The 12,457-nt window shown below is 40.7% G+C and overlaps 2 protein-coding genes across 7 annotated transcripts; one reads left to right on the top strand and one right to left on the bottom strand.

The window, feature by feature from the left end:
* Positions 1–366: 366 nt before the first annotated feature.
* htr1ab (5-hydroxytryptamine (serotonin) receptor 1A b) lies at positions 367–2,169 on the bottom strand. Its single transcript, XM_058415784.1, has one exon. The coding sequence runs from the start codon at positions 1,897–1,899 to the stop codon at positions 658–660; it is 1,242 nt and encodes a 413-aa protein (XP_058271767.1). The 5' UTR covers positions 1,900–2,169; the 3' UTR covers positions 367–657.
* A 1,038-nt stretch (positions 2,170–3,207) lies between these two features.
* Positions 3,208–11,650, top strand: rnf180b (ring finger protein 180b). 6 transcript variants are annotated; one of them, XM_058416170.1, is made up of 8 exons: positions 3,254–3,347; positions 3,519–3,635; positions 4,048–4,152; positions 6,708–6,788; positions 7,688–8,377; positions 8,483–8,696; positions 10,194–10,319; positions 10,547–11,650. In XM_058416170.1, the coding sequence occupies exons 2-8, from the start codon at positions 3,591–3,593 to the stop codon at positions 10,738–10,740; spliced, it is 1,455 nt and encodes a 484-aa protein (XP_058272153.1). In that variant the 5' UTR covers positions 3,254–3,347; positions 3,519–3,590; the 3' UTR covers positions 10,741–11,650. The 6 variants fall into 6 exon arrangements, 5 of the variants coding, with proteins under 5 accessions (XP_058272154.1, XP_058272157.1, XP_058272156.1 ...); XM_058416169.1 differs by having other exon boundaries at positions 3,255–3,347; positions 8,480–8,696; XM_058416171.1 differs by lacking the exon at positions 3,519–3,635 and having other exon boundaries at positions 3,208–3,347; positions 8,480–8,696.
* Positions 11,651–12,457: the final 807 nt, after the last annotated feature.

Here is a 12,457-nt window from a genome sequence, read left to right as displayed (position 1 = left end):
GTAGTAATAGTATGTAATTATTTCTAACCAAAAATCTTAAAGGAAACAATGACCTTAACTGATGACACACTATAATACTAACTAAAGGTATTGTTTGAAACTTTAGTGATTATTAGTTGTATCAAATACTTCCATTTATAAAATACTAAGCACAGGTTATGTGTTATGTGAATATATAATAACAAAATAAAATAAGCAAAAAACATGTGTGATGTATTTATATTTGTATAAAAGATTATGCTGCATTATCAGCCGTTTAGCAAAGATTAGTAAAGATTGCTGATCACAATTTTGAGTTTTTTTGTTTACTTTATTTTTTAATTATTTAAGCTATATGACACGCAAGAAAGCACAGAGGAGTCAAGACTTTAGAGACTGTTTATTTCACAGCATGAAGACATTCATGCTTCCAGCGTGACATGAGCAGTACATGGGGTTTCTTTATACACAGTATCATACATCTTTTCTGAAAACAGAAACAAATTTATAATAAAAAATAATAAACGATGAGAATAATGAGCCATTTCCACCATGGGATAAACGTCATCATTCTTTATCCCACTGAAGGAATGTTTTACTATAGATTTTCCTTTCAATTCAGCAAATGAACAACAGATCTTAGTCCCAATGCGATTCACAAAGCAAAGCAATCCACAGTTATTTTCGACAAAAATGACATTTGATGATTTTTTGGAAGGCGCTTTGGAAGTCCTTGTTGAAGTATGCGTAAATGATGGGGTTGAGCAGCGAGTTGGAGTAGCCGAGCCAGTTGATCACGTCCTGGAGCCACACGGGCATCTGGCACGACGGGCAGAAGGGCATCACTAGGGCTTTGATGAAAAAAGGCAGCCAGCACAGGATGAACGTGCCCATGATGATCCCCAGCGTCTTAACGGTTTTGCGCTCCCGCGCCAGCGCAAGTTTCCTCTTTGCCTCCGTGTTTTTTTCGTGTCGGTTCTCGAAGACCGGCGCCGAGCTCGGTGTGTTAGGCAAAGGCAGGTCGTGCTTTGAATTGCCGTGAACTTCCACGATCTCCACAGACTCGCCGTCGTCCGTGTGCTTCACCGCGCCGTTGACGCACGACGCCGGCTTGGGCTCCACGCTGCTCCTCCAGCTTTTCCCAGGCTCTCCGCTGGCGCGCTTAAAAAGCGCCGGGGACACAGTCAAGCATGTGACTTTTTTCTTCTCTGTCCTGCGTACCGTCTTGCGGATCCGAAACCTTGCCGCTTTGAATATGCGCCCGTACAACACGAGCATGAGGATGAGCGGGATGTAAAAAGCGCAGAATGTTGAGTAAATGGTGTACCACGGGTCGTGACTGATCGCGCACGCTTCTGGGTTGGCCATGCCTTCTGCTTTGCTTTTGGGCTGCGATTTCATAATCAGCATAGGCGGTACAGAAATCAAGAAGCCCACTAGCCACGTAGCGCCGATCAGAACCGCCGCACGTTTCAGCGTCCTCTTTTTCATATAGTCTATAGGCTCGGTGATCGCCCAGTAGCGGTCCAGCGCAATGGCGCACAGATGCAAAATCGAAGACGTGCAACACAGAACGTCCAGCGAGATAAATATGTCGCATGCGACCTGCCCGAGTGTCCATTTGTCCAGAACTTGGTAGAGGCATGCCATAGGCAGGACGAGTACCGAAACCATAAGGTCTGTCACGGCAAGAGATCCGATTAGATAGTTGGCCACGTTTTGGAGTGACCTCTCCAAAGCTATGGCAGCCACGACGCACGCGTTTCCAAACACCGAACATAGGATAAGCGCGCCGATCAGCACAGACGTCGATATTTGATAACTCAGAGGCACCTTATCTGTCAGCGACACTTTATCATTTTGGTCCTCTAGATTGCTGTCGTTTTGGAACAACGAAGACGCGTTCTCTGTTTCGTCCATGTCGCTGTTCACCAACGAGCGCAAAAGTGGGAAAAAGCCTCGGTCACCTACCTACTGAACTCCTTCTGCAGGAGCGCGCACGAGCAGGACATGAACATCGTCACTGGCGGATTGCGACGAGCGCGCGAGCTTTTATAGCAGCACCGGATCATACGTCAGGTACCTACGCAGGTGGATCAGAGTTCACTCTGTGCATCCGCGCATGCAATACCTGGCATCATTAACAGAAGGCATGGAGCATCCTATGGTTTAAGAACAAAAATGTCATATACATGGCATATACAGTCTCCTGTGCGCACTGCTTGTTAGTTACTATACAAAATAAAGGACAACTGATACCAAAGTTTACAGACTCAACCCCGGGGCCAGCGAGGTTTACAAACCTGAAATGTGCAGCTGCTGCCATCTGGTGTAACAAGCACTTGTACGTCAATTCATTCATCCATTCATCCATTCATTCATTCATTCATTCATTCATTCATTCATTCATTTATCCTCGCCAGAGTCACGGTGGATCTGGAGCCTATACCAGGAACACTGGAAATACACCCGGGATGAGACACCACTCCATGTCCATGTAGAAATCATTAAATAAATAAATAAATAAATAAATAAATAAATAAATAAATAAATAAATACTACCACTGTTAATACAACAACTGCTACTACTACTACTACTACTACTACTACTAATAATAATAATAATAATAATAATAATAATAATAATAATGTCATTGGCCTGGGTATTATATACATCTACCATATGAACCCCCGAATTCCCCCAGTTTTATTCTTCAAAATATAAATATGACACGGTGGATCAGAATTTCAGCTTAAATTTTCACATAATTCACATCTAGATCTGTAAAATAACATTGCTAGCAGACGACTCATGAGGTGTAGTATTGGAACAGATCGTCTTATAGTAAAAACATTTAATATGTGGTTGCATACAACCCAGTGACATCACTAAACTGATGTAGCTTCGTTTAGTTGTTTGTTTTGGTCGAGTGCTGCTCAGTTGGGTTAAGGTCCGGTGATTGACTTGGTCAGTCTTAAAACCTTCCACTTTTTAACTGTGATAAAGTCCTTTATTGTGTTAGCAGTGTGTTTTGGGTTATTGTCTTGCTGCATGACGAAGTTCCTCACAATTAAATCGCATGCATTTCTCTGTAAATTGGCAGACAGAATGTATCTGTAGACTTCACGAGACCATCATCAATGAAGATTAAACCCCTGACAAAAAGACTAAACCCCTGACAAAATACACATTTTGAAGTGAATTTCGAATCGCGTTTTAGGCGTCCCCACGCGGCTTCCGTAACATGGCTGTTTGGAAAGTGCAGACTCAACGTGTTGTTTGTTTTTAGCTGGCTTGCTAGTTAGCTTCATTTTTTGTCGAGGTCTTTCTCGGAAATCTCGTCTAAACAATGGCTTCCTTCGATGCGGTATTTACATTTTGAATTATTACATTATTGATTAGAATGTTTCAGGTGATTGACAGTAAGTATCTTGATGCTATTGTACCATAGCTAAGCCTCACATTAGCTTAAGTTTAGCCGGATATTTAACCCATATGGCAGGAAAACTAGTTAAAGTATTTACTTTTTTAAAACCAGGTAGACAGGTAACAAATTAACAACATGGTGATCTGGTCAGAAAGATCACCAGCATACAGAAACTTTACTTGAATGATGTGTTACAAACGGTTTGTCGGAAAGCCAGTTGTGAAAAAGGTATTTATTTTTAATCTAATCAATTTTTTGTTGTTGATTGCTGTTATTCATTGTATTGGAGCGTTATGAAATGCAAATAAGGCTTTGTCTATTTAAATATGAAAATGATGATGTTTTAATGATGTTCATTAAAATGTTTTTCTTCAGTAGAAAACCCTTTACCAAAAAGCATTGTTGAAAAGCTGTTCCAATATCCTATTTTTACTCCTAGCCTAGCAAATTTAATCTTTTGCTTTTCATGACTAGAATCTGCTTTACATGAAATAAACTAGTGATATGAATACATATTTTCCTGCACCTGTCTCTCATCACATCCTCGAACACTTTTATGTGGCTAAGAGATACAATCCAGGCCTTGATAATGGTCCATTTTTGTGTCTGATGCAATCTAACCAGTGCTCCACGTTTTCAGATACAGCACCAAGCATCAGGCCCTGTTGGAATCCGAGAGGAAAGCTTGATCCTTCGCTGTAAAAAGTGCCGGAGATGTGTTGTAGACTCTTCGTGCCTGCTTTCAGTGAGTTTGTTTTTGAAGCTGAAAAGTTCTGTATATACAATTGATGATCAGTGGTTACTAAAATAAGAGCATTCACACTGAATCTCTGCACACCAGATCCACATGCTGAGCAGGAAAAGGTTCAGAATGGCAAATGCAAGAAAAAGTAGTTTACTTCCATGTGGATAAGCAGGGGCTTCATCTGTCCAGCTTCACACAGATCAATGTGTCTGCAGCTAGATAGATAGGTAGATAGATATGCTTGTGTTCACCAATTCTTGTGCTACAGCAGCTTAGTCAGTTACAACATACAACACACACAAATATAGAATTATTATACTATATATACAGAAGAGTGTATATATATATATATATATATACACTATATTGCCAAAAGTATTCGCTCACCTGCCTTGACTCGCATATGAACTTAAGTGACATCCCATTCCTAATCCATAGGATTCAATATGACGTCGGTCCACCCTTTGCAGCTATAACAGCTTCAACTCTTCTGGGAAGACTGTCCACAAGGTTTAGGAGTGTGTTTATGGGAATTTTTGACCATTCTTCCAGAAGTGCATTTGTGAGGTCACACACTGATGTTGGACGAGAAGGCCTGGCTCTCAGTCTCCGCTCTAATTCATCCCAAAGGTGTTCTATCGGGTTGAGGTCAGGACTCTGTGCAGGCCAGTCAAGTTCATCCACACCAGACTCTGTCATCCATGTCTTTATGGACCTTGCTTTGTGCACTGGTGCACAGTCATGTTGGAAGAGGAAGGGGCCAGCTCCAAACTGTTCCCACAAAGTTGGGAGCATGGAATTGTCCAAAATGTCTTGGTATGCTGAAGCATTCAGAGTTCCTTTCACTGGAACTAAGGGGCCAAGCCCAGCTCCTGAAAAACAACCCCACACCATAATCCCCCCTCCACCAAACTTTACACTTGGCACAATGCAGTCAGACAAGTACCTCCTGGCAACCGCCAAACCCAGACTCGTCCATCAGATTGCCAGATGGAGAAGCGCGATTCGTCACTCCAGAGAACGCGTCTCCACTGCTCTAGAGTCCAGTGGCGGCGTGCTTTACACCACTGCATCCAACGCTTTGCATTGCACTTGGTGATGTATGGCTTGGATGCAGCTGCTCGACCATGGAAACCCGTTCCATGAAGCTCTCTGCGCACTGTTCTTGAGCTAATCTGAAGGCCACATGAAGTTTGGAGGTCTGTAGCGATTGACTCTGCAGAAAGTTGGCGACCTCTTCGCACTATCCGCCTCAGCATCCGCTGACCCCGCTCCGTCAGTTTACGTGGCCTACCACTTCGTGGCTGAGTTGCTGTCGTTCCCAAACACTTCCACGTTCTTATAATACAGCTGACAGTTGACTGTGGAATATTTAGGAGCGAGGAAATTTCACGACTGGATTTGTTGCACAGGTGGCATCCTATCACAGTTCCACGCTGGAATTCACTGAGCTCCTGAGAGCGACCCATTCTTTCACAAATGTTTGTAAAAACAGTCTGCATGCCTAGGTGCTTGATTTTATACACCTGTGGCCATGGAAGTGATTGGAACACCTGATTCTGATTATTTGGATGGGTGAGCGAATACTTTTGGCAATATAGTGTATATTTGGCCCTTGTCAAACTCGCTCAAATCCTTACGCTTGTCCATTTTTCCTGCTTCTAACACATCAACTTTGAGGACAAAATGTTCACCTGCTGCCTAATATATCCCACCCACTAACAGGTGCCATGATGAGGAGATAATCAGTGTCAGTCACGTCACCTGTCACTGGTCATAATGTTATGGCTGATCGGTGTATATACACAAAAATATAAGATTAAGATGAAAAGAAATACCTTAAATATAGAATACAGTAAGTTAATTAAATTAAACGGTGGTTCAGTGTTAGGTTTCTCGCCTACCATGCGGAAGGCCCGAGTTCGATTCACAGCCAGTGCCCAAACCCCAGCTGGTCCCAAGCCTGGATAAAAATGGGAGCGTTGCATCAGGAAGGGCATCCGGCGTAAAACCTGTGCCGAGTTGTTGTGCAGACCAGTTGGTCCACTGTGGTTACCCCTCACACACGTAGGGAGCAGCCGAAAGATCAACAACATTTACATTACAGTATAGTACACATGTCCAGACTGCCATTAGATAACACATATGAAGAACAAATATTGGGAGTCTAGAAAATAGTGTTAATAGTTGTAGTAGTGCAGTGTGAGAGTGTTCACACACAGGTGAACAATGTTATTGTGAATGGTATGAATGACCACCTTTAATGTTCTCTGTGACAACGAATCTGAATGAGTCTTTTGGAGAACGAGCTCCGCTGACTCTGTAGTGTACTCTTCTGTAGTGTCTGTAAAAACCTATAGCCTGAGCAGCTGTTTATTACCTTCAGAAACCTGAAATAAATAAGTACAGTATATAATTGTGGGACAGGAATTGCAGAGTGGGTATATTTCTATATGCAACGAGGAATATCACTGTCACTATCACAGTCTCATCTGTCAGCTTGTGACATGGATGTAGTAAATAAATGCTGAAGTTGTTACTTATTCTCCCCACAGACCTCAGCAGAGGCTGGATGCACAGTGTGGCATGTGGATGTTGATGCATTACCTGATTGGATCTTGTCCGTTATTAATCAGGTACTGGCATTGTAATGTTTTCCTCAAGTCTCTTTAAATGATCACTTCAAGACAGATATCAGACAATTTAAGATCATTTGACTCAAAGACTGTAAGGAATAAAACACGATGGGGTGTGAGTTACTGTTACCACTCTTAAATTGATTATTTTCTTATTGTTTTTGTCCTCTTTGCAAAGCTCACAATCTTATTAATTAAAAAATGCCACAACAGGCTTTCTATATGTCTGTTGTTACCTTTAATGAGGAATATAACTTGTGTTATAGCGGGTATAAAAAAAATCATTCCGTCTCTAGTTTTTATCTGTCATTTAGTTAATAAACTATAAAACACAGCTTGTCATGCTGGTGAGAAAGTCCTTTTCTCTGAAGATTTTCCAAGTGTATTTTTAAAGTACCAACTTGCAATCTTTGACTGTTAGGAAGTGCTGACTCTGGAGACTAAATAAATGTCTCCTTTTGAGAAAGTATCATCATATAAAACATTACACACACTTTTTAATCCCGTTATCTGGCACGTCTGTTATACAAGTCCCTTTGAATGGGCAGTTGGTAGACTGAACATTAGAACAAGTACATTTAATGTATTTTGATTTTTGCTGCAGCTTTCTATCACTGCTTTTTATGTTGAAAATTACTTGAATTGGTGAAACTGCAAGCACAAGATTCTTCTATTAAACCACTTCCAGCTGCACTACTGTGAAAGCTGCTGTTATGGAAAATTAACCCCCACTTGTTAACACTTTTAAAGTTAAACACAAGAATTAAAATGGGGTTAATACAAAAAGGTGTACCTGTATAAATTACAGCACTTAGTTGCGTAAACTGCAACTAAATAAGAGTTTCCGGCATTAAATATGTCTGTGAGTGTCATGACTGAGTGTCTTCTTTTTTTGACAGGTTCACTGGACGACAGGGAAACTGAACTGCCAGCACTGTGGAGCACGCCTTGGTGGTTTCAACTTACTAAATTGTTCACGCTGTCCCTGTGGACACGACACAAACGTGCACTTCATCAAAAGCCGTGTTGATCAGGTTGTAAAGCATCTGGTTTACTTAAGCAGACCAGGCACAGCTAGAGTACACACAGGGTTTCAGGTTAAACCCAGAGATTTAGAAGGACCAGAGGACAGAACCCTGGGCGGTGATCCACATCAAGTCACTACTAATGGACTGAACCCAGAGCCTGAACTCCTGAGCAGACAAATACAAGCACCTCATTTTGACGGTGAGCCGTCTGTCATCTCTCCACACAGTCCTCACCTTTCTTTGCCTCTCATTCGTCCTGTAAACGAGGAAGTGAAAGAGGCAGCGGCTCATGATCCTGACCGAAACGCAAGACTGACACCGACAGAGCTGTCAGATTATCTGGAGAACCAGGACGTTCCTGTTGATTCCTTTTCAGCACCTACTCAGAACACGGTCACGGGAGAACCAGACCTCAGCGATAGTGTTACAGAGGAACCACAGGACCGTCCCTGCTCAACGCCTGTGCAGATGTTGACCAAAAGGGAGAGGAATCGCTTGAAGAGCTTGAGGAGAAAACAGAGAAAGAAAGAACGCTGGATTCAGAGACAGCTTGAAGAGAAGGTAGTGGTTTATGTTTTATATACTGTTTCAAGCGAATATTCATAAAAGATGGAAGAGATGTTACCGTTCCTTTGGTAAACTTAATTTGTGTGTGTGTTTCAGCAGAGTGTGAGCTGGAATCAGTCTAGCAGTGATGAAGAGGAGAAGGAGGGATGCATGTGTGCTGTGTGTCTGGATGTGTACTACAAGCCCTACATGTGTCAGCCCTGCAGCCATGTGTTCTGTGAGCCCTGTTTGAGGACGCTGGCGAAGAGCAGGGCCAGCAGCACACCATGTCCTCTCTGCAGAACTCTGATATCACACGTGATCTTCCAGGAAGGTCAGCAAATCAATGAAAACAATCTCTTTCAGCAGAGTGGCATTGGGACTGAGATTAGTTAAATATAAAAAGAACATGACTTCAATTTCCAGCTAAGTATACACTGATCAGGCATAACATTATGAGCAGTGCCAGGTGAAGTGAATAACACTGATTATCTCCTCATCATGGCACCTGTTAGTGGGTGGGATATATTAGGCAGCAAGTGAACATTTTGTCCTCAAAGTTGATGTGTTAGAAGCAGGAAAAATGGGCAAGTGTAAGGATTTGAGCGATTTTGACAAGGACCAAATTGTGATGGCTAGACGACTGGATCAGAGCATCTCCAAAACTGCAGCTCTTGTGGGGTGTTCCCGGTCTGCAGTGGTCAGTATCTATCAAAAGTGGTCCAAGGAAGGAACAGTGGGGAACTGGCCACAGGGTCATGGACGGCCAAGGCTCATTGATGCAGGTGGGGAGCGAAGGCTGGCCCGTGTGAGCCGATCCAACAGACGAGCTACTGTTGCTCAAATTGCTAAGGAGGTTCTGATAGAAAGAGGTCAGAATACACAGTGCATGACGGGTCAGGGCTGTTCTGGCAGCGAAAGGGGGTCCAACACAATATTAGGCAGGTGGTCATAATGTTATGCCTGATTGGTGTATGTTCCAATTTTTTATTTCTTAGTGTTTTACAGTAGCCAGCCTACTGCAGCATCTATGGTCAAATTATGGAAATCTAGCTTGGTTCTTATACAGATTTAATAAAACCTTATAACATGTTGGTTAGTTGAACAAACAAGGGCTCCTCATAAAGTGAATTATGAGGTTTTGGCATCGTCATTGCTAGCTATGTAATGACTTTCTATTAAGGATAGATTGATATTTTCCAGACCTGAGAGAGAGAGGTTAAATTTAGAATAAACCGTATAAATAAACTGACATTTGTACTGCTGTAAATAAGATCTCTGTGCCAATATGAGTGCAAAAGATTTATATGCAACTCACTTCCTTTTGTTTACACAATAAGAATAATAAGAAGACAGAAGAACGCTGTCTTCTGTCTACGCACCAGCTCAGCACTAAAGGAAAGGCTTCAGCTAAAAACTACAGTGGTGAATAATGGAAACACTACACAAGAGACAAACACTAGACTGTTCTAGTAGGAGGACTGATTTGGCACTCAGCCTTCAGACTTTACCTACTTTTGTTGTTTCTGTGTGAAAATGTTAATGATGGGTCTTAGCTGCACTGTGAGTTCAAATGAACAAACATGTTTGTAAAAATCATGTGGCTTTATGCAACAGAGTAGGCAATATTTGATTTAGATTTGTTTTTTTAGCAGATGAGTTTAATAGAGTAGGTCTTGTACTCCAGATTGACTTATTGCCATTAAAGTACTGAAAATGATAAACAATAAAATGATTATTTTTTTTATATTAGAAACAGAAACAGTAGTACTCAGGAAGAATGTGCTTGTCAATCATTTCTGAATAAATCATGTATGCGGTTGTGTTTCAGAGCTTCACCAACACACCAGAAGCCACTTCCCCAAAGAATACTGTATGAGAAATGAGACTTTCCAGAAGACCAACTATTCCAAATGGCCCCTGCCCAGCTGTCCCAAGCATTTTCACATTTTATGGGGTTTGTTATTAGAGAGAGATTTGACTTTTTACTAGAGAAAAATTTGCCATTTTTAAAATATTAATCAGATAATTTTCCATCTGTTTTGGAGCTCACTGCCAAGTCATATCAGAGCAATATTCATGGTATAGTGTGTTTTTAAAAAAGGTATTGATTCTATAATGTAACATGTATATAAGTTTGGTAATTACTTAACTGTTTATTAAGCATCATTCTCCACTTTTCAGGACTGCAGAGACACAGAGCCTCGGCTGGTCAGTGGCAGTTCCCACTCAGAACGCTGGGACTAAACATTCTGGAGCTGGGAGACATGAGGGGCTGGACTTTTCAGTCTGATATGGTCACCTTCATCTTCTCTTTCCACTGGGTGCTTTCCACTTTTATTGTCTTGTGTGGCCTTTTCTACATCCTCCTATGGTGATATGACAAGAACTCTACCATGCCGGAGATATATGAGGCAAAGCTGCAGACAAGACAAGTTTTTATAGAGTAAAAACTATATTTTTAAAATGATAATATATATTTCAGGGATGCTGTTCAGGTCGATTTGAGCTGAGAATAACAAGGTGACAATAGCTGATTTAAAGCTAAGCCAAAAAGGTTTGATTATTATTATTATTATTATTATTATTATTATTATTATTAGTGACTTTAGAGTTTATATTGCTAAGAATCAAGATAGAATAGAATCTATTGGGGGTTTAAATGCATTTTACTGCTTATTGTGTTTATTTGAATTCATTCATCTTCAGTAACTGCTTCCTGATCAATTTATTTTTACTTGAATCTACATCAATAAAATTTAATAAGTAGTGTAAAAGCACTCGGAAAGAGAAAAACAAGAGATAAATTCCCCAAATGGTAAATTATCTATGAATTAAGTGAAGAGGAAAGAAAAGAGGTTTGATCGGAAAATGAAAATGAAGAAATAGACATCTGTCACTGTACCCAGTACATCACAATGGAAACTGCAATGTTTAATTCTCTCGGCCTGCCAGAAAAACACTCTTCAGGTTCTTGCACACCAGTGTGTTCTCCTCAGTACTGTGCTGGAATAGCAGGAGGGAATGTCTCATAAGGAAATCTGATGTATTCAGGATGCTTGATGAGTTTAAACAGCACTACACTAGCTTGAGGCATCAGACACTTAGTAATGGCTCTAAAGTGTTGCATGTCATTAAACGATGATGTCATAGCTAGTGACTATTATCCTAATTTATGATTTTGTGACAACTTGCTTTTTTTTCCATATTTAATATTTCGTTCATTAATACCATTAATATGAAATGAAATTTGTGTGTATTTGAAATAAATGAACAATGTAATATTGACAGTGTAATCCATACATACTTGTAAGTCATATACAAGCAAGATGTAAGGTAGAGTTCATTTTGATCATGTCATCCAAAGAGCTTCTTCTTCTTCTTCCATCCAACCATCCATCCCTCCCTACATCTATCCATCCATCCCTATCTATCCCTTCATAAGATACATGTTTACCAGAAGGCAATTCATCCCAATCAAAAGTTTACACCCTCCAACCTCTTCATGTCCCGTGTTGTGAATATTTGCACATTTTGTAATTGTTTATAGCGTGCAAGCCCCTCACTTGTCCTCAGTGTGAAAAGATGGATCTCAAAATTAGTCAAATATGCTGAAGATATTGGAAAAACAGAAAATGTGAATCTGCTCAGGACAAACAAGCGACTCATGAAGAACTATTTGCTCTTCGTTTGTCGAAATTTAGTTATCATTTTGTCTTGTGGACTATATGTAAATATCCGTAATGTGAAATTAGCTTATTCAGGGTAGAACTCAATAGAAGAACTAAATCCCATTAAAAATATTAAAAAAAATTCAAATTCTGCAAGGTTTGTGTAAACTTACACTGATCAGGCATAACATTATGAGCAGTGACAGGCGAAGTGAATAATACTGATTATCTCCTCATCATGGCACCTGTTAGTGGGTGGGATATATTAGGCAGCAAGTGAACATTTTGTCCTCAAAAATTTGATGTGTTAGAAGCAGGAAAAATGGGCAAGTGTAAGGATTTGAGTGAGTTTGACAAGGACCAGATTGTGATGGCTAGACCACTGGATCAGAGCATCTTAGTATGGTTTAAGTCCTGTAAGTCC

The sequence above is a fragment of the Hemibagrus wyckioides genome, linkage group LG18 (assembly GCF_019097595.1).
Source record: "Hemibagrus wyckioides isolate EC202008001 linkage group LG18, SWU_Hwy_1.0, whole genome shotgun sequence".
NCBI classification, from domain to species: domain Eukaryota; kingdom Metazoa; phylum Chordata; class Actinopteri; order Siluriformes; family Bagridae; genus Hemibagrus; species Hemibagrus wyckioides.
This window is presented reverse-complemented; position numbering and strand designations above follow the sequence as displayed.